General features: G+C 40.6%; 1 protein-coding gene across 1 annotated transcript in view; it reads right to left on the reverse strand.

Moving 5' to 3' along the window:
- Positions 1-22638, reverse strand: part of LOC117463378 (multiple PDZ domain protein-like) — a 64686-nt gene that overhangs the window by 36395 nt on the left and 5653 nt on the right. The window contains 9 exon segments of the mRNA XM_071206580.1: positions 231-319; positions 895-1036; positions 1513-1710; positions 2424-2546; positions 2814-3027; positions 3741-3880; positions 4173-4334; positions 7462-7628; positions 8545-8630. Coding sequence (XP_071062681.1) covers positions 231-319; positions 895-1036; positions 1513-1710; positions 2424-2546; positions 2814-3027; positions 3741-3880; positions 4173-4334; positions 7462-7628; positions 8545-8560 — 1251 coding nt within the window. The 5' untranslated portion in view covers positions 8561-8630.

Here is a 22638-nt window from a genome sequence, read left to right on the forward strand (position 1 = left end):
ATTTCAAAATGATGCAAGACATTACACAGTTTGACGTCCTGCAGAAAGGAAGCTAATTCAAGACTCCCAGTCACAAGAAAAAACACTTTAATAACTATCAGTTATTCATCATGCATTTCATAATCCCCCTCCATTCCCTCACTGTAGTACATCTAATAAACCTTCACTGAATATGTTACCTCATGCCATTACAGGGGAGAAAGCACAAAGAGCATAATGGTTGCACTTACAGCTATTATCTGGTCTCCAACATGGACGCGGCCATCTTGATCTACAGCGCTGTCTTTTGTTATGCTCTTCACGAAAATGCCAGAGGGCTCTGAGGAGGCAGAACAAGGACACAAAATAAGAACAAAGCTGTAAATCTGGACATTAAGACCCGAGGAGGAAAGCAGACAGATGTTTCAATATTACATGAGTCATAAACAATAATGGGATAAACCCAGTGCACTAATGCTAACCTTGAAAAGTAAAGACTTTGCAGCCAAAGCCATTTCATATTCAATTTAATTAAATGAATGAAGAAGCTCATAATAAAAAGGCTTACTGTGTGCACTTATATTAAAGCGAATCATTTCCCAAACACCGACATTGACAACACCTAATAAAGTTATTAGGCTAACACGTTAGCATACATTCATTTAAAGTTTTCTGTCTAATATTGACCTAAAACGATAAGCTAAAAGTGGCTAAAGCACTCATAAAGGACATACATACTATGAATCCATTGCTACCAGTAACAGTTCATTGTAAAGTGTTTTATTAGGAGGGAAATTAGTGCCTTTGTTGGAAATTAATATATTGACACAACTTGTGTAATACTGAAGTTATAAATATTTTAATTTTGAACATCATACTCTGATTTTAATGGTCATTCAGTCTGCTATTTGTCACCTGAGTTTTTATCTCCAACATAGCCGGCGATAGTGATGCCCAGACCCTGTGCGTTCTTCGTCAGGCTCACATCAAACGCTTCATCCTCCTCTTCCTCCTCCTCTTCTTCCTCCTCCTCCTCCTCCTCCTCCTCCTCATAGCCCTGTGAACAGAAGAACAGAAAAGACAGGTCAATTACCACTGATAACAAGATAAAAGGAAAACATATCATCAACTGCACCACATGGGTACCAAATCACTTTTTTTCTTTGATAATAAACAATCTGACGCTGGTGACAATAACAGACCCCTAATGTGTGCAGGCAAACAGGATGTTAATTATAAAGTGAGTCATTCAATGTCTGAATTGGGCTGAGCCTTGAAAATATCTGTGAAATCGATGTTTTAGAGCTGAATAAATAATAGTCAACATTTGCTCTCAAAATATGAGTCACAGGCAAATTAATCAGCAGTTTTCTTTCAATTCATTTCAGAACCACGAAGAGAAGGAGAATAAAGATGGAGGCAAAGGAGGTGGGCTTGTTTTTAAAATAATCACTCATCAGTGAATCACTGTAGTGATACTCCAATACTTAAAAACATTTCTCTTTTCTTTTCAAAGTGCAGCAGTCCCCTCACCTGTTCGTTGACAGTGGGCAGCACCACAGGCATGACAGCAGCGACAGAGGGGCCCTCCTCCAGGGGCCCCCGGGTCACCACCAGCTTCACCCGGTTCCCACACAGCCGGAGGACCTGGGCCACCTGCTCGCTGCCCATCCCCAGAAGGTCAGTGTCCCCGATCCGCAGGATGTGGTCCCCGCTGCGCAGCCGGCCATCCTAAACAAAACACATTTCAGACAATTGGCCCCTGGGCACAGACAGGCTGGAGAGATTTTAACATTTTGTGGTCTTTTTTTATGTTTTTCTGGTAATTTTCTGTCTTTTTTTTCTGTCTGATACGTGTTTATATCAATACAATTTATGCAGGTGTAGGTAAGCTACCCATGACACCTTGGGCCCTTGGCTATGGATATGCTAGAGATCCTCCCTCTCTTCTACATAGAAGTAAGACACGCATTGTGTTTCTTTTTTATGTTTCATGTCCCTTTGTGGTAATCTTGAATCACTCTTAGTTTATTTGTGTCTATTTATAGTATTTTACAATTTTTTTGTAGTCATGTTGTGTCTTCTTACAGTCCTTTTCATGCCTCTTTGTGGTTTGAACGTGGCTATTTGAGTGACATTTTGTAGGTGAAGTCGAGTGTGCCTCTGACGCTTGTGTGCAGTAATCCATTAATTAGTCTGTGTAGCTTCAGTATGAAATCAAACCCATAATAAAACGCTCAGTACCAAAGAGAAGACAAGAGTGACAGTTAACTTGCAATTCTCATTGTTCCTATTTGACATGGGTTGTCTCTTTAGAACATTTAAAGTGACATCAAACAAAGAAATGTTCCTTTTTTATCGTAAACACTTTACAGTATATACAAAGAATCTTCATGGAAAGACACATTAGTCATTTAAAGCAAACTCTCAGAAAAAGCAGTCACCTGATCAGCGATGCCTCCAGGAAGGATGGTCTTCACAATAACTCCGGTGGTCTTTCCTCCCACGATACCGAAGCCGAGGCCAGTGCCATCGTTCACCAGCTCGATCGTTTCCACGTGCTGCCACTAGGCACCGGGAAAGAGGAGGAAGAATAGAACAAATGAACATTCGTACAAATGTATCCAGCCATGAACTGTGTTGGATGAGTAAGAAAAAAGCATGTTTGCCGTTTGATAGCCACGGACACATTTGACTGCCATGTTGGATTGCAGGATCTGCTTCTAATGTGTCTTTGTGTATCGGCAAAGCGTCGTTTTTTGCGAGTTTTGCAAAAATGAGGTTGTCTAAATGAGCAAGTTCAAATCATGGCTGATATTAGAGTGTGTGTTTACCGCGCTGGAGTTGGCAGACAGGGTGCTGGCTGCAGAGGGTGTACGTGACACTGCGGGGCTGGTGAGCTGGGGGATGGGTCCTCTGGCCACGGTGAGCTGGACCCTCTCTGAGGTGCTCTGCAGGAGGCCAATGGCCTGCTGGTGGCTCACTGTCTGGTCCAGGATCTTCCCGTTGATGGCTAAGATCTGATCCGCTTCCCTCAGCTTCCCATCGCTGTCCGGGAAGAGGGACATAGTGAGGGGGACAGGCGGTAAATGAAGTCAGAGCTTAACCAAAATGTGCCTCTGATCAAGTCTTTATCATAGAGTAGCGTAATAGTGGAGACTAACCATTAGTTGTGTAACCGTTTTGTTCTCTGTGTTGGCACATTTCTCTCTAAGGATACATTTGGTTGTGCTTCTATTTGACATTTCAATATTTAGAGTATTTTGTAAGCCATATGATGTTCTGAAGGCATGAAAATGTAGTTTTATATTGAAAAAAATACAACAATTAGAGTTGAAACGATTAATTTCTATGTATATTTTAATAGTTAAACATTCATTTCCATTACGTTTTGTATAGTGTAAATGGTTCATTATTTACCGTCATTATTTTAGTAAATTCCAGTTGTTGTTTAAGCTTTTATTTTGAAGGCAGCATCAGGAATTTCAGTGACAGTTGGGGTAATGTTGGGAACCGGAAAGGCTGGGGTTTTTTTTTTTACCAGGGAACGAAAGGACTTTAAGCCATTGTGTTTTGCATGTTTGAAAGTGGAAAACTAATTAAAATAAGCAATAATTTGCACTGGACAATGCATTTAATAATTCTACCAGGTGCTTAAGTCCCGGTTTGATTCTGATTACATGTGTTGGTGCAATTAGAAACCAGATAATAATTTCCAGAAAAATCTGAAAAAGTCCTAGGGCGTGTTCATTCTAACATACCAGTCGGCCACACTTCCTGCTTGAATTTCCTGGATGAAGATGCCAAGCTCTCCCCGGTTCTCGCTCTTCAGTCCCACCACGCTGAAGCCCAGACCCCCTGACTCTGGCTTCTGCAGATCCACATGTGCCAGGTAGCGCCCCTGAATGATAAACACATATAGATTTTCACATGTTATTTGGCGGTGTGCTGATTTGCATCAAAGCTGCAGCTGCCTTTAGAAGTGTGTTAGAAGTGCCTCGAGAGTAAACTTGCAGCCTGTAGTGCTAGATATCATTATGGTTTTTCTACCTGCTGATTCTTGTGCATGTGGTAAAATTACCCAAACATAAAATGATTGCGGTAATACATCAAATAAAACACTAGCCTGGCAGCAGAGTGTCTTACACTGACAAACAGCACAGTGATTGCCTCGGCTTTACAGATGTGTTTACCTGCGCCATGGAGTGAACAAGATGTTCAAATTCCTCAGACGACGGCTTGCCGTTGATGAGAGTTGAAGCTGAAATGTCTGAGTAGGAAACATGGCCGCCGTTTGGGTTGACTGCTGCGACATGATCGCAGAGGTCAGTCTCACACGACCCTGGGAGACTCTCCTGAAAATATAGAAATAGATGTGTAGTGAGTTAAGTTGAAAACTGCAGATGTTGCAGTGACAGATTACAGATGACTGTTTTGCACGTTTTATCTAAAAATAAACGTGATGTTTATGGCTACATAACAGCTCTGGATTCTTGCAAAACAATCCTGCAGAGAGCAGCAATTACTGCCAATAATCCAATTGAAAACAATTAAAAGTTCAAACAAGAAGACATCATGACTCGTTCCAACTGTGGACGTAAACATTTAGTTTAATTTTAGACACCAAAACCCTGAAGTGCGAGTGTGTGTGTGTGTTTGTGTGAGGCCACTGGGATGCCAGATAGTTAGTTATCCCGCCATGATTAGCTGGATCTCTGACAGCCTAATCCTTCAGAGTATAATGGCTCTTAGCTGATGTTCCAACAATGACAAGGCTCCAAACACAATATTTCCATGGCGGCAGGGGGAAGCATCACCAGCCATCTGGAAGCCTTAATATGTTTGGCTTTTAATTACTGCAATGACTTTACTTGTGTGACAGATGAATCACATGAATGAGACATCTACATAAAACAGTGTTTTCCCAATTTCATTAGCCAAAGGGCAAAATGTGTATGACCATCTCAATATACACACACACACACACACACACACACACGCACGCACACACGCACACAGAGTTTCATAAACACTAATTTGGCATATGGCACTGCCGAGCTAAAGCTGTCCTTGTGAACTTGTGCATTTGCATTCTGGGAAGTTGACTGCACAACTTTCAGCTCTGGGAACATGTAGTGTGAATTATAGCTGCCTTTAAAACAGGCCCAGATTAGTGCTGAGAAACAGGGCACATTAGCACTGCACACAGCCCTATGGGCCACGCTAACGTAGCGTAGCATGCGGCTAAGTTGCATGAGCTTTGTTAGTTGGGGCCTGGCTAAGAGGATTAAAGTTCCAGTTTGGTTCTTGCACATTTAAGAAATTGTTTCTGCCCCACTTCACACGGTGGCCTCTTTCCTATTGGCGAGTCGGGCCTGGTCACCATAGCGACGTGGACTGTGCGCGGCCTGACTACCAGAGCCAGGAGATGGACAGTGTGTGTGTGTGTGTTTATGTCTGGCTCTTGTCTGACAACAACACACAAAACAAATGCACCCCCGCTCCAAACTGGTTCTGCTGACGGGGAGCCAAACAAATGCAGTTTGCTTTAAAAACACAACAGTGATTATGTTGAGACTTTTTACGCTTTTCACCAGATCTGAAGGGAAATGATGATAAATACCTGCTTGGTAAGTGTCGCTTACTAAAGAAAGCATGCATCAGCACACACACAGGAGGAATGTGGGACTCCTTTGCAATGAGTAAAACCTCCAGCATAGAGAAATGCCAGCAGACTTTTATAATCTAAATTCCTCAGTGGGCTAAAGGCTGGAGCATCCCTGCCTCCCACTGCATAGCTCACATATTTCCGTCTCTATTTCTCAAACGCTCGCCCCGGCCCCACTCCACTGAGACTGGAGAGCTCTCTGCCTCTTCCTCTCAAACGTTTTAGTCTCAATGGAGAGAATCAGCCTGAAAGGTTAGACCTTCTATCTGTACCCTCACTACGGTCGGCTCATGAACCCTGACAGCAATTTGGCCAAAGCAGCAGCACTTTTGGGAGAGGGGATTTTAAAGGGTGGAGGAAAGATAAAAGCATTGTGGATAAATGAACCTTACTGTGATGCTGTAGTTTATTTTTGACCTTGTTGTTGAAGAGGTTATGTTTGTCATGAAACCAAAACACTTCAAGTCGGTCTTCAAACTATTAATAAAACGCCCAAATATATATCCAAAGCATTGTAACTTGCTGTAATTGTTTGTCTTGTGCACAGCAGCTACTACATACAAGGGTTTACTCGGCTTATTGTAGGTTTAGAAAAAGTTTGTATAGAGAGAAAAAAACACAAAGTTGAAAGATCATAGTCATACATTTGTTTTAGAAGAATCTGACAGATACAAGAAAAAATAGTGTATCATCTGAGAAATAATATTTTTTTTTTCTTGACCAAAAAATCCACACATTTCTGAGATTTCTTCTTATAAATGTGTGACTTTTGTCTTCTCGTAGAATCAGTCCTCACTCCCCAGGCTACTTAACTGTTTTTTCTTCTTCTTCAGATTGGCATTAATATGGCCTCATAGTTTCTGTACTTGCAAAAATGCATCTTTGCATTTATTTTCTTTGTAAGGCTCCAACTATAATTCTAAACAGAGATCATCGTCTAATCATTACATTATTACATTACATGTTACTTGTTAGACGCTTTTATCCAAAGCGACTTACATACTCAATACTGTGGACAATCCCCACAGGAGCACTTGTCATCATATCATAGTTTGAACTTAGTCAAAAGATGATGCATTGAAATGTCTTGTTTTGTCCAAAATATTCATAGGATTGTGTCAGGGTTGAGGAATATAGGACGCAAATGTAGGAAAAATAAAATAAAATAAAAAGGTCTGGTAACAAAAAGTGAGCTTTATTAAAAAGCCGATGAGAAGAAACAACTAAATATTAACAAGACCGGGGAACAAGAGAGACATGAACAAACTTACAAGCATGGGCAGGTAACCAGGACAAAAGACGATAAGGTAACATGGACGAGAGAAACGGGCAGGTAACATGGACAAGAAGAGAGGACGATCGGACATGGAGCACAGGGGAAGACAAGACTAAATACACAGAAGGGTAACCACAGGGCAAGACACAGCTGGGCAGGGGAGGCAGAAACACAAGAGCAACAGACACAGGAGGGAAACTAAAGACAGGAAGGCAAACACAGGAAGTAGGACCAGACAAGACACAAGGAGGAAAATATTTCAAAATAAAAGGTGGAAAATGACAACATCAATACAAAAAGATGACAAATTTCCCTTTAATATGATAGTAGCAAATCTCCATTTTTTAGACAAATGTTTGCTATCACTCAAATCAGTTGCAGATTCCCTTTTAAGAGACTTAACCATTAATTGCAGCTGTAGCATCATGCACATTAAAACATTTTTTTTTAAAGCATACCCTTCATTGAATATACTGTATATATATAGTCCTATAGTTGTGTTTTTCACATTATGTGGATGCAATATTTGTGGGGGTACCTGGTCTCTGAGGTGCTGCACGGACTTCTGCAGGGCGAGGATCTGGTGGAAGAGGGGGCTCTGGAGCACAGACTTGAGCAGGCTGAGCTTCTCCTCGGTGGGCACCTCCCCCCGCTCCTTCAGCCGGGCCTGGAGACGCTCCACCGCCTGCAAGGCACGCTGAGTGTCTGCAGGCCGTCACATATTTCAGTGACAGCAACAAAGTGGAGGAGAGGACGGTGGAGAAGAGAGGCTTAATCAGTACATGGGCAGAGAGTGAGATAGAAAGGTTTTTGGACCTTAAAATACACTTGTATTTGTACTTTTAGCATTTGTGTTTCAAAATGTACCCCATATTGTCTTTTAACGTGTATCTTTAACTATCTGTAAATAGCAGTGGTGGAAGAAGTACTCAGATTAAGTAAAAGTAACAATACGGAAATGTATTTTTTTAGTAAGTATACTTCATTACACTCCACCAGTAAATCGGCACAGAGGAAGCTCGGCTGCTCTAAAGATCACGTAGCATCAGGTTTTGCACTAGAAGGAATAAAACAGTTTCTCTCAATGTGTCCTCTTGTTTCCATTAGTGTCAGTGGTGTGTTGCACAGGAACAGAGAGTGTGTATCAGCAGATAAGAGCAGCAGCCCCTCCGCAGTCTGCTCGCTGGACCCTGCATAAGCTGTAAACTCCAGAGAGGCTTGTTAGTGAGGATGGGTCAGCCCTGGCCTACACTGGACAAAAATGAAGCAATTTCCAAAGCTCACGGAGCGTGACTAACACCTCATCGAGCTTTTTATAATGTCCAGGAGCCCTTTCTGCACTTAAGACGCTTTGTAGTTTGAACAACGGTTGTAAACAAGACGATAACATTAGAGTATCAGCAGGTGTCTGTTTCAGCTGCATAAGGATGTTAAAGACGCCCTTTTATGCCATTTGTGTTTTTTCCCTTTCCTGTAGTGTGTGTAATATGTTGTATAAGAGACAGTAAAGTTGGTCCATGGCAAGACTATAGGCAAAACACTTTTTGGGAGGATTTACGGCTATTTATCATGATTTTTTAAAGACTAGCAGGGAGAGAAAATCACCAAAGTGATTACTTACCCATTGTTTCGATCATTTTTACAATTCCAGATGGGTGTGATTTATTTCCATTAACAGCAACGTCACTCGTTTCCCTTCCTCAAGGCCTGTAACAAAAAAAAACACACAACGTCTTTTTCTTAACAGTCAGAGAAATACATTCCTGGAAACACAGTCTTTCCACAACACACTCGATAGCAACAGAAAGTAAGAGCTGTTGACACTAGGGGTGTAACGGTATCCGTATTCGTCCCGTACCGTCACGGTTCGGACGTCACGGTTCGGCACATGCAGTCACACGGCGAATACGTCTTTTTTTACGAGTGGGAAAAAAGTCTGTCACTCAGGGCAGTATTACACTATATATAATCCAGGGGGCGGTATTGCGCCTAAAAGCCAGCCCCCCATAAATAACAAATGAAGAACAAGAACAAAACACAACAAAACATAAAGAAGAACAGTTAGTAGCTATGGCGAGTTCACACAACACACAGGAGCTAGAAGACCCACCTGCTTCTTTTAAATCATGTGTGTGGGAACATTTCGGGTTCCCTGTGGACTACAACAATGATGGGGTGCGAGTTGTGGATCGGACTAGGACGGTGTGTCGGCGTTGTTCGACAGCGGTGCGGTATGCTAGTGGTAACACGTCAAACATGCTCAATCACATCCGAGTCAGTCTCAGTCCCCAGCGAGAGGGTTTTCTCGACGGCAGGTGACATAATTACCGCCAACAGATCTGCCCTCACTACTGACAACGTAGACAAACTCATCTTTTTGAAGAAAAACTTGAAAATAGAGTAAAGCTTGAGTACCTTTATTTAGGCATAATGGCCTCACACACTCACAAGTTAATTACACATGTTAGACATTGCTCCTTAAAAAGGTACAGATTTTATTTTGTTTTATATTTATCATTGTATTTATTTTATATTTTTAACATCAGGAGATGTTATACTGTTCTGTATTGCCTTTTATTGATTGTGATTGAAACACTTTCTTATTATTTATTTAAATATTTTCAAGACATTCTTTTTAGTTGTACAGCTTATTTAACCCATTATAAATAGTGTGTGTGTGTGTGTGTGTGTGTGTGTGTGTGTGTGTGTGTGTGTGTGTGTGTGTGTGTGTGTGTGTGTGTGTGTGTGTGTGTGTGTGTGTGTGTGTGTGTGTGTGTGTGTGTGTGTGTGTGTGTGTGTGTGTGTGTGTGTGTGTGTGTGTGTGTGTGTGTGTGTGTGTGTGTGTTACTGTTTGAGGTTTGTTTTTAACTGTGTAATACAGTTAATGATTCCAAATGTTAGAGTTACTTATTTTCATACCAAAACTTGCACTACTGTTACAAATAAATAACAGCAACAAAAAATTATGCATTTGGGACTTTTTTTTTGCTTTTCCTTGTTGTACCGAACCCGTACCGAACCGTGACCCCCAAACCGAGGTATGAACCGAACCGTGACTTCTGTGAACCGTTACACCCCTAGTTGACACTAATTCTCGTCTGAACCACACTTCTTAAAAACCTCTCTATTGGAAAGGTCAACATGAAGAGCAAAACTGATTTATTTCTGCTCTTTCAGGGACATATTTTTATCTTAAAATGCTTCACCATAACAGCAACAAAGGAACATGGTGCTGCAGAACTGAAGTCACATCTACTGTGTGTTAGAGATGTCATTCACTGCACTGTTGCAGCAGTTTTGGAATATGCATGACATGTTCGCAGCCAGCGAAAACACGGTGGTCCAATTTACTCCTATCAGATAAACATAGCACGTTAAAGAGCATTCTGCTGATTCAAAATAATTCTAGTCAGTCTTATCAGTTATTTTAAAACCAGTGTAATACTCTGCGTGGATCATAATAGTGCTTCAACAATGATCTTTATCGTGTATTAATCTGTGGTTTATTTTCTAGACTAATTGTTTTTTCTTTAAAATGTCAGAATATGAAATGCATTAGAATTTAACACAGCCTAACGTGATCTATGGTATAATACATAATAAAAGCAACAATAAAAACAAACTCAACTACAATGTTCATCATTAATTATCAAAAAAGTTGCAGATGACATTTTGTCATTTAACTTATCAACTGATTAATGCAACTCTAGGCATGTCACAAAATTACCGGCAACAACTTATGGCATGACGTATGGCGAGGGCCTCCAACATTTGTGCGTGTTTATTATTATAAGAATGTTACTAACATTAAGCCAACAGGAGAGCGAATAAACTGTAACCTTATTATATGTATTAGTTTAGTTGTGTGGTTTTATTTTTATTTTATTTATTTAGCATATTTAATATTTGGGGAAATAATTGAATCCAATGTCTGAATTATCTTAATAATATTATAACTCCAAATGCATCTGATTTATAATGTTTTTTGACAGTTAGTAGACTATATTTTTCTTTTTATTTGATATTTTTCAGGTCTGGACCCTATCCCTTCAAACCTCCTTCAGACTATCGCTCCTGATATTCTACCGTTTCTCACCCATTTCATCAACACTTCTCTAACTTCTGGTCACTTTCCAAACAGTCTCAAGGAGGCAAGAGTAAACCCTCTCCTAAAGAAACCCACTCTCAACCAATCCGATGTTATAAACTACAGGCCTGTCTCTCTCCTCCCGTTCCTGTCTAAAAGACAAAACGCGCTGTCTTTAGACAACTCTCCTGTTATCTCCATCAGAACAACCTTCTGGATCCGCACCAGTCTGGTTTCAAGGCAGGTCACTCCACAGAAACTGCTCTCCTTGCTGTCACTGATGAACTGCACACTGCTAAAGCAGCCTCCCTCTCCTCTGTCATCATCCTTTTGGACCTGTCTGCTGCATTCGACACGGTGAACCATCAGATCCTCCTTCGCACTCTCCAAGAACTTGGAGTTTCAGGCTCTGCACTTTCCCTCCTCACCTCATACCTCAAAGACCGCACCTACAGGGTTACTTGGAGAGGGTCCGAGTCCGACCCTTGTCAATTAACTACAGGGGTCCCTCAGGGCTCTGTTCTTGGTCCCCTCCTCTTCTCCTTGTACACAAACTCGCTCGGATCAGTCATTAGCCCGCATGGTTTTTCATACCACTGCTACGCTGACGACACCCAATTAATTCTGTCCTTTCCCCGCTCAGAGACCCAGGTCGTCGCACGCATCTCTGCTTGTCGAGCTGACATCTCTCAGTGAATGTCTGATCATCACCTCAAGCTCAACCTTGACAAGACTGAACTGCTTTTCCTTCCGGGAAAAGATTGTCCCACTCTTGACCTAACAATCAACATTGGCACCTCTGTTGTTTCCCCGACTCAGACTGCAAGGAATCTGGGTGTGACCCTAGATAACAACCTGTCCTTCACTGCAAACATCGCTGCTACAACCCGCTGCTGCAGATACACGCTTTACAACATCAGGAGGATGCGTCCCCAGCTGACCCAGAAAGCGACGCAGGTTCTGGTCCAGGCTCTCGTCATCTCACGCCTAGACTACTGCAACTCCCTCCTGGCTGGTCTACCTGCATGTGCCATCCGCCCTCTGCAGCTCATCCAGAATGCAGCTGCTCGCCTGGTCTTCAACCTTCCTAAATTCTCCCACATCACGCCGCTCCTCCGCTGCCTTCACTGACTTCCGATAACTGCTAGAATCCACTTCAAGACAATGGTACTTGCGTACCATGCTGCGAATGGATCTGGCCCTTCCTACATCCAGGACATGGTTAAACCGTACACCCCAGCACGTGCACTCCGCTCTGCATCAACCAAACGGCTCGCTGCACCATCGCTGCGAGGGGGACCCAAGTTCCCATCAGCAAAAACACGTGGGTTTTCTATCCTGGCTCCAAAATGGTGGAATGAGCTCCCCATTGACATCAGGACAGCAGATCGCACACCTTCCGGCACAGACTCAAAACTCATCTCTTTCAACTCCACTTCGAGCGATAGAACTATTAACAAAGCACTTATATACTAATAAAGGGCTGGCTTATCTAAAGCCAGTTGAGTAGCACTTGAAATGGTTTTGCTCTATGAAGCCTGATGTACTTATATGATTCTGTTTTCTTCAAGTTTGTATTTTGTTGGTCGAACGCACTTATTGTAAGTCGCTTTGGATAAAAGCGTCAGCTAAATGCAATGTAATGTAATGAAATAAATGAACCCAATGTCTGAATTATCTTAATAATATTATAACTCCAAATGCATCTGATTTATAATGTTTTTCGACAGTTAGTAGACTATATTTTTATTTGATATTTTTCAGGTATTTTTTTACATGCATGAATGAAGCTGTGAAACCTTGACTCATCACATCTTTAAACTAAAGCCTGATAATAACACAGCATGAAGGTGTTTTAACACATAATATGGAGGTAGCTGTGGGTTTTTATGTTTTCTAACACTGTCATCAGTGTCATGGCTGTCACACTTGAGTCCAGCAGAGGCTTTGTTACGAGCACGACATGACTCAGGGGGACATTACACGATTAAAGGAGATTGCTGAGGTAATTAAAAGCCGACTCTAAGAATAGCTCCAGCATGAGTCAGCAGTATCAGCCCAGTTTATTTGTTTTTATTTATTTAGCTTCATTATGCCTTTCTAAATGACTAATGGACTTTCAAATACAGGATGTGGTCGCTGTGTGTTAATGGGTTTATTTGGTGTAAAATCTCATTTTGAATCTCCTGCACTATACTGTACTATACTATAATGTTTAATAAATAACTGCAGGGAAATATATTAGTGCTGCATAAATCCGATGATTTGTACTGCTTTCTTACTGGTACTAAAACATTTGTAATGTGTATGAGCACCCACATAATGATTAATATAACAACTGGCATCCAGTTCCAGAGAAATATACTTTTTAAATGTAATCAATTAATTAATATAATAATATGCTTTTAGATTTAGCAGTTTATTTCTCGAGGCTGCCCAGTTTGTTTTTAATATGCTATTGCATTAATATGCAAAAATAGCAGGTTCATCTGTGTAGCACATAATAACATAGGCCTACACATGGGTAATTCAGTGTGCTTTAGATACAAAAGAAAGAAGCATAAATGTGACTCAAATGACTCAGAAACCCATTGACTAATGTCACAAAGTGGACTTTACCCCAAACACAGAGCTTTAAGGATGCATGTCAGCTTTGCTGTGACTATGCTAATAATACCTGACTGTCACCGAGGACTCTTTCTGCAAAATAAAACCCAAAGTAGCTCGACTATGTCCCTGGCCGCGTTACACTTACTTATTATATTAAAGCGTTTGCTACAATATAAGTATGCGTAGTTCTAGTAAATCCACTGAGGTTAGCTAGTGTTTTGATAAAGTGACCAGGGCTCTCGAAACAATCCGCTTTCCTCAGCTCCTCCTCCACCTCCATCTCATCCATGGAGGAGCAACAGGCTTCCCACGGTGAAGAAGTTAAAGTATCGCTGCTGTGGGTCAAACTGAGGCTACTTACAGTGAACTGAACACACTTTATAATTAGAAAGAGACACTAAAAGCTATTTAAATCCCCCTATGTTCTGCTTCTCGGTGACCACGGGATAGGCGTCTCGGGATATCTTCCTCTCATTAGCGACAGTGTAGCTAACAAAGGCGCCTGTTGCACACATATTCAGTTGTTTCAATAATCCTAAATGTTCATTAAGATTTCCCGTAGCGACTTTAGAGAATAATGTATCACTTACATGAGTGTGGAGCCTTTACTTCCCGGATCTCAGTACCCTCTACTCTGCTGTTGTGCTGCGGCTAACGGCGCTCTGTGTGCGGCTTAAAGACGGGGCGGTGTGTAACCCGATCCTCCGCTCACCCCGACCCGGCCACAGGGACTGAAGCGCCGCTTGGTGGTCACCCTGATCCTCGGCCTCCAGCTGCAGGGTCAGGGTCAAATTATTAAATACTCAAATAAGAAGTTATTTCACTCCCAAGAGCCATATGCATTCGTGAGGTAAATAAATAGCTAAAATAAAAAAACATTTAAAACAGTTGTACAATAAATAATACTGTGATAATATTATTATAAAACATATTTGAGGAATACATGAACATGTATTTTACCTATAAAAGTAGCGGTTATGCAGAATGGTCCATTTCATATAGTTATAGTAACTATAATAATTCATATTGAGTATTTTTTGTAAGTTGTTATTAAAATGTTTACTAAATGAATCATATATCATCCTTTACGCTACATGAAATGGGAAGGTACAGAGCCTTTATATTTCATGTAACTTATCCAGGATATCTTAATGTGTACAAACCAGGTTAAGCACATGCAGTAGATTGTAAAAAAAGGTTACAATAAAGTAGCACCAGGGAAGTCAATGTACTAAATAAAGACATATATCCAGAGGTTGAAGAAATATTCAGATACTTATACCTGAGTAAAGTACAGTGTTGTACGTCATAACAAGTAAGTGCCCTTCTTGGAAAACCCTACTTTAGTTGAAGTACACCAATTAAATATAATATAAATCTAAATGTAATAGCTGCAACATGTATTTAACGAGCAGATTAGTGAGACCCTAGTGTCTAAATGTTGCTGTTTTCTCTTGCAGCTGAATGAAGTCCTTGAGATGATAACGTCACCGGAGTGACCCTACAATGCGTCACAGACACAGCAGTGCACTGTTTTTTGCCCTTGAGCAAAATGCTGAGCCCCATATCTAACATAAAAGCAAAAATAATACTGTTGTCATTCTTATTAGACATATTGGAGTCATTGTAGGGCAAATCAGTATGAAAGCAGACCTGAATTATAATGTGATGTATTACAAACATGCTGCAGGGGAGCCGTTCTTGGCATGATTTACACAAACTGAAACTGGTGTTATGATTCATCAGAGTCTGATTATGACATTGGTCAGAGGTTTATTCTGCTAATAAAACATGAGTGAGTCACACACAGACATGCTGTAATTCGTACATGTACAATCTAGATAAGAATTCAAGTGTAACAAGCAATCAGTGGAAGGTAAAGTATTTTTAGGAAGCACCTTGGAAAAAGGACATGGAATGAATTCTCCATCTGTGTCCTGTTTACAGGATTATGAACTCTCTCCCTTTCAGGCGGCAATGTGCCATGCTTATCAAATTCGATATGAGCTGTTTTTCGAGTGAAATGCATGAAATGCCCACTGGGAGAGAAGCTGTTGCATGACTCAGTTGTGACAGCACCAAAATAGCAATGCTCTGATTTTAATTGCATTGTTTTTCCTTTCATTGTAGGGGACAGAGAAGCACTGTAGATCTGCACTCTGACCCCGACTGCAGGACTTTTCATGGATCGTGGCCCAGAGGAGAGCAGAAAGCGAGATGTCAGTAAGTACGATTTCATTTCAACAGGAGTGAAAGGGATACAAGCTGCTTAATCCCCATATATCACCGTATATATCTTCACTTCTACCTCCCTCTTATCCACCCTGTAACTTCCCTCTCACGTCGACAATAAGCCACTTTTACGTGGGAGGTCTGATTCTGCCAAATGCTGAAAAAGACAAGAGATTGAAAGAATAAGAAAACATCTCATTGCATGGCAGCTTCAGCGTTTTGTATATTATTCCTGCCTGTCACGGCTGCAGCAATACCCATTGTTTGAGACTGCTTCGTGACAACAACTGAATTTAAATGTTTAGGATACTTACAGGAGTTTAAGCTACTATTTATGGCTCCAGCTTAATGCCGTTTGTTCATCTCGTTAACCTTTTAAGATTGGCCGATTCAGCGTATTTATAGCTGAAACTGAATAGGTTAATTGGTGTTTTTTGTGGTAAATAAAACCTGTTAGGTGAGGGGGACATGTTTACAGGTGTAACTGATAACATTAACAAAGGCACATCACCATTTAGAAAAGCATAGCACATCTTAATGTCATGCTGTCCTGATTAATGATAGAAACAGCAGTGCTGATGGATAGCTGATGTACTCTTTGACAAGGTCACAATGAGTTAGCAATAAAATGACTACCATCTATGCTATGAAAATGACATCACTGCCTGAAAACCACACATTTTATTTTAAGGAGCTCCCTGTTCTGATACCATACTTTTATTGGACAGCAGCTATATATATATATATATATATATGCAGTGATATGGTGCAATAAAGAAATTCCCTGAAGAAATCACAAATTCAACGATTGAAAGAAAGGGGAAGCTGGCATTGTCTGCCTGCTGATTTATTGCCAATAAATCCATCCACATATAAATAGACTTTGCAACTATAACATTCCAAAAGATGTGAAAGGATTCACAGAAAGAGTCAGACTTCATGATAAATAGTTTTCATACAATAGACCGTAGGGGTGTAACGGTTCACAGAAGTCACGGTTCGGTTCATACCTCGGTTTGGGGGTCACGGTTCGGTACGGGTTCGGTACAACAAGGAAAAGCAAAAAAAAAGTCCCAAATGCATAATTTTTTGTTGCTGTTATTTATTTGTAACAGTAGTGCAAGTTTTGGTATGAAAATAAGTAACTCTAACATTTGGAATCATTAACTGTATTACACAGTTAAAAACAAAGCTCAAACAGTAACACACACACACACACACACACACTCAGATGGCCATATTATTTATAATGGCTGAGGTTAAATAAGCTGTACAACTAAAAAGAATGTCTTGCAAATATTTAAATAAATAATAAGAAAGTGTTTCAATCACAATCAATAAAAGGCAATACAGAACAGTATAACATCTCCTGATGTTAAAAATATAAAATAAATACAATGATAAATATAAAACAAAATAAAATCTGTACCTTTTTAAGGAGCAATGTCTAACATGTGTAATTAACTTGTGAGTGTGTGAGGCCATTATGCCTAAATAAAGGTACTCAAGCTTTACTCTATTTTCAAGTTTTTCTTCAAAAAGATGAGTTTGTCTACGTTGTCAGCAGTGAGGGCAGATCTGTTGGCGGTAATTATGTCACCTGCCGTCGAGAAAACCCTCTCGCTGGGGACTGAGACTGACTCGGATGTGATTGAGCATGTTTGACGTGTTACCACTAGCATACCGCACCGCTGTCGAACAACGCCGACACACCGTCCTAGTCCGATCCACAACTCGCACCCCATCATTGTTGTAGTCCACAGGGAACCCGAAATGTTCCCACATCCATCCATCCATCCATCTTCTCCCGCTTATCCGTGGTCGGGTCGCGGGGGTAGCAGTTCCAGCAGAGAGCCCCAAACTTTCTTTTCCCTGGCGACATCAACCAGCTCTGACTGGGGGATCCCAAGGCGCTCCCAGGCCAGCGAAGAGATATAATCCCTCCACCTGGTCCTAGGTCTACCCCTTGGTCTCTTCCCAGCTGGACGTGCCTGGAACACCTCCCTAGGGAGGCGCCCAGGTGGCATCCTAACTAGGTGCCCGAACCACCTCAACTGGCTTCTTTCGACGCGAAGGAGGAGCGGCTCAACTCCGAGTCCCTCCCTGATGACCGAACTTCTCACCTTATCTCTAAGGGAGACACCAGCCACCCGGCGGAGGAAACCCATCTCGGCCGCTTGTATCCGCGATCTCGTTCTTTCGGTCATGACCCATCCTTCATGACCATAGGTGAGGGTAGGAACGAAAATGGCCCGGTAGACAGAGAGCTTTGCCTTCCGGCTCAGCTCCCTTTTCGTCACAACGGTGCGGTAAAGCGACTGCAATACCGCTCCCGCTGCTCCGATTCTCCGGCCCATCTCACGCTCCATTGATCCCTCACTCGAGAACAAGACCCCGAGATACTTGAACTCCTTCACTTGGGGTAAGGACTCATTCCCTACTTGGAATGTTCCCACACACATGATTTAAAAGAAGCAGGTGGGTCTTCTAGCTCCTGTGTGTTGTGTGAACTCGCCATACTACTACTAACTGCTCTTCTTCATGTATTGTTTTCGTTTTGTTGTGTTTTGTTCTTCATTTGTTATTTATGGGGGGCTGGCTTTTAGGCGCAATACCGCCCCCTGGATTATATATAGTGTAATACTGCCCTGAGTGACAGACTTTTTTCCCACTCGTAAAAAAAGACGTATTCGCCGTGTGACTGCATGTGCCGAACCGTGACGGTACGGGACGAATACGGATACCGTTACACCCCTAACGGAATAATGAAACAACGTTAAGGGTACTGTGAGCATGCTGACCTACGCCAAGGCCAGATGCCTTTCTCTCAATGGAGCAAAAACAAGCCGTGTTGTTGTTGAATCCGCTCCAAAATACAGTATAATATATATACAGAAGCTAAATCAAAACCTCTGGATGTAACAATACATTAAGTAGCTTGAAAACCAGAATCATGAAGATGCACTAAAAATTAGCATAGCTTTGTGAAGGCTTTTTTCAGGGTCAAATGATTGAACATATAAAGTTTGACATGATAATGTTGTAGAGCAAAGGTCACATAGTCAATAGTTCCTGTTGGGAATGTGAATGGGCAGATGATGAAATGTAATGCCAATCTAGCGTCTTCCCTCAATGATTTTTGAGACTGTGAGGGTCTGTGTTGGCTGTGAGTGTTGCGTCTAAAGAGACGTCACAGGGTCACCAAAATCAATCATCTTCTGCCTCTTGGGAGCTAAATGTGAACACCAAATGTCATGCCCATCCAAACATGAAAATCAAATAAATCGTACTCATTCTGTGATATCCACTCAACCGTAACCTTACGTTTTTTCTGGTATCTATCTTTGATGCAGGGCTTAAACAAGTCAAACATTTGTCCAAAGTCATGTATAGCAAAGGTAAAAGGAATATTTGACTATGTTCCTTATTCTTATGGAAGATGCATTTTCTTCCCAAGACCAAGACAGCTTCCCTCAATAATTAACATGATAACAATTTAAAATGTGGTCATCATTTTAATGCATTTGTGCCTTTCAGACTTTGACTGTGCAATTAATAGATACCATGTAGGTGTTGTAGGGGTTCATCTGTGTCAATGTATGATAATTGGCAGCTGTGATATAGTTTGCTAAAGGTTGTTAAATAGGTAACCTGCAATGGTAGCTTATTACGCACAAATGTACCTCTTCACCGCACATTTCCATAACATACATTACATATGTAACCCTTATGTTGTGTAACCCTTATGTTGGGTCACGGGAGACCCGAGTCTCCCGTGACCCGTTTCAAGTTCAAATTATATAATAACTATATAAACACATATTTCCAGATGAAGGGGGAGTGATTAGTAAAATATGGATGAATAATAAAAAAAAAAAATGTTAACTAGGTAAAAAAAAGGTAAGATAAACTTTAAAAACTTGTTGCGAGCTAAATCTTTGCTGCTGCCTCAAAGAGGAGCAGGTGCGAGGCTGGTTCAGGAGCACAGACACACTCACAACTATAAATGAACCAAAATATGTAAAAATTGACAAATAAAATCCAGAAAAATGGCACTAAAGAAAACTGGTAGTGGCCTGGCTGGGTGTATAATTCTCGGCCTGGCTTATTGTCCCAGTCCGGCCCTGCAGGATGGTACGGTTATGAATGCATAATAAGTTAGTTATGATGTAGTTAAAACAATATTGGATGATAGACTATAGTCATTTCTTTTGTGTGTTTTGGACTGAAATACATCATGGGTCAAAATTGACCAATGAACGGTAACAGCTTTCGAAAACAAAACAAGGGTTAAAAGATGCAGGTTGCATTAATTGAAAGAGCTTAGGACTGCTGAATCTAGAGCTTTATAATGCATCCTGAGTCACAACAGGTGAGCTGTGCAACAGGGACGATAGTACCTGGAAAAAACAAACATCTGAAGAATGAAATGCATACTCATTCTTCAAATTGGTCACCACAGAGGAAGAATAAGTAACTTTTGGACATTTCCATAACACAGTTTCTCCTCTATTCATTGTCTGATCATGTGAGACTGCACTGATGATAACATTCGAGTCACACAGCTACTGCATCTGTTTTTGTCAAAGATAAATTGCACGCCAGACTTTGAAAACCACCGCAGGTCATTTAACTAAACTTAATGTTTTTTTCAGGACACAGCCTGAAGGACTTTTCTCTCAATCTGCACATGAACGTCAGTGAGCTGGGAAATAAACAGAAAATATGAGTAACCTGTTTCCTAAATTGCTTTCTCTCAGACAAACACAGATGGCAACTGGCGGTGGCATAAGCCCCTTGCTCATGATCTTTTATTTGTATTGATCTGTACTAATGTTATTTTAAATCCTTATATCTTCATATAATAATGAGAAATTAAACACTCCATAATTATTCATACAAAACAAGAAGGGTGATCACTTCCTGCTGCCTTCCGTCTTTAGTTTTAAGAACCAAAATCACATTTTTGCAGGTTTCATATGCTTGGTTTAGTTTGTTAGCATGTTTACTAACTAGCAACAAAGCTAAAGCGAATGTTGGGGGTTTGGAGAGTATTCAAATGTTGACCTAAAGATGGCTTTAGGAGATGAATTATTGCAATTCACCCAGAGGGTTACATGAAAGTCTGTGCACCATTTCGTGTCAATCTGTCTAATATTTGTGCAAACACCTGCAGCCATTGTATGCTAAGTTTTCATGTTTTAAATTGCTACTTGTTAGTTTTAGCAAGCATGATTTGCAGAAACATATTCCTCTTAAGGGCAGCTGATAAATGGCACCTCAGCTAATGATGTTGTTGTGTTTTCTTGATAATAATAAGGTTAGCCCTTAAAAGGAATCCAGCTATAATTATGCATTTTCAGGATGTCTTTTTGCATTAAAGTTGTAGAAATAAGTGTCAAGTGTTTTGCTTTAATTATATGTTTCTGTAACTAGATGACAACACTGCTCTGGTAATTATTAGGAATAAGTTGGGGCTGCCTGCTAGAGTTACAGTAAAGGGACTTTTGCACGGTCTGCATCTGTTTGATTCAAACTTGAAATTTAAAGAGTACCTGTCACCGTGATAAATAATGTTGTGTTTGTGAAATGCTTTTAATTGCAGAGGAAGTGGCTGCTCTGCCATGTGTGTGACAGGGTGGAGAGAAAGTGTCTCTTCTCAGGAAACTCTGCTGGTGTTGTCTGATCTTCATGTGGTGTTACACGTTGCAGAATTCAGACAACCAGGGGAATAAATTGTTAAGGAGACAATACATGAAAGTGCATTCATGCAGTCTATGTGAAGAGTTTTCTTGCAATACATTTGATTATTGATAGTGTTATTGGATCAGCTATCCATCAGGTTCACTTCAAATTCATACATATTAGAAGACATAGCCATATCAGAGTCTTAAGGGCTACAATATTTCACAAAAAATACCCTGCTCCCCTTATAGATTATACACGGTTCTCCAAATACTTTTGTACTTAACAGTCCTGTATTAACCTTTATTTGCTCAGTTTTGATGTCTTTGTTATTTGTTATTATTATGATATAATGACTTGTATTGTGAGTATTGTTATTTTTGTATTATGTTATATACATATTATATATATTATGTATAAAAGTCCTGTATTTACCTTTGTTTTTCCAGCTTTTAAAGCTGTTACATCTATTCCTGTGTAAGTACAATTGAACACTTCAACACAGGTGTCAAAGTGGCCATTGAGTTCACAATCAAATTAAATAACTCTGACTCACAGTAGCAAAAGCACTGTGTGAATTAACAAATGATTGGGACCTCATTAGTTTTATCTGTGACACCTGTGCCGGACTGTCAAACTGTCTCCTGCAGAAACGTCTTTTTTTAAACGATAAATACGTGTTCGGTTACTTAAAACACACATCATTGGAATACTATTGGTATGTTTGGAGTCTACTCGCCTTAATGTAAGTAAATATTCACTTTCATTTAATGTTTGTTCTCCTGAAGGGAATATGTTTCTGCTAAAAGCTACAGAATGCTAACACTAGTCGCTAGCTCTGTTGCTCCATACTGTAAGTAGCTATAGCTTACAGTCACGTTTAGACTCTTGGCTTCTGTGTCTTGGCATTCCATTAAGTTATTCCTGTATTTAAGGAAGAAAGTTGCCCAATATTTCATAAGTCAAAATGCTAAATCAGCATACTTAAGTGTACAAGAGATGCTTAGCTTTGTACTGCAAGGTGACATCATGTGTATCATATTAAGTTCTTCTTTTTTATATATCCTCAATGCTACTGTGCAGGGTCCTCACTTCACACTA

The sequence above is a fragment of the Pseudochaenichthys georgianus genome, chromosome 18 (genome assembly GCF_902827115.2).
Source record: "Pseudochaenichthys georgianus chromosome 18, fPseGeo1.2, whole genome shotgun sequence".
Lineage (NCBI taxonomy): Eukaryota > Metazoa > Chordata > Actinopteri > Perciformes > Channichthyidae > Pseudochaenichthys > Pseudochaenichthys georgianus.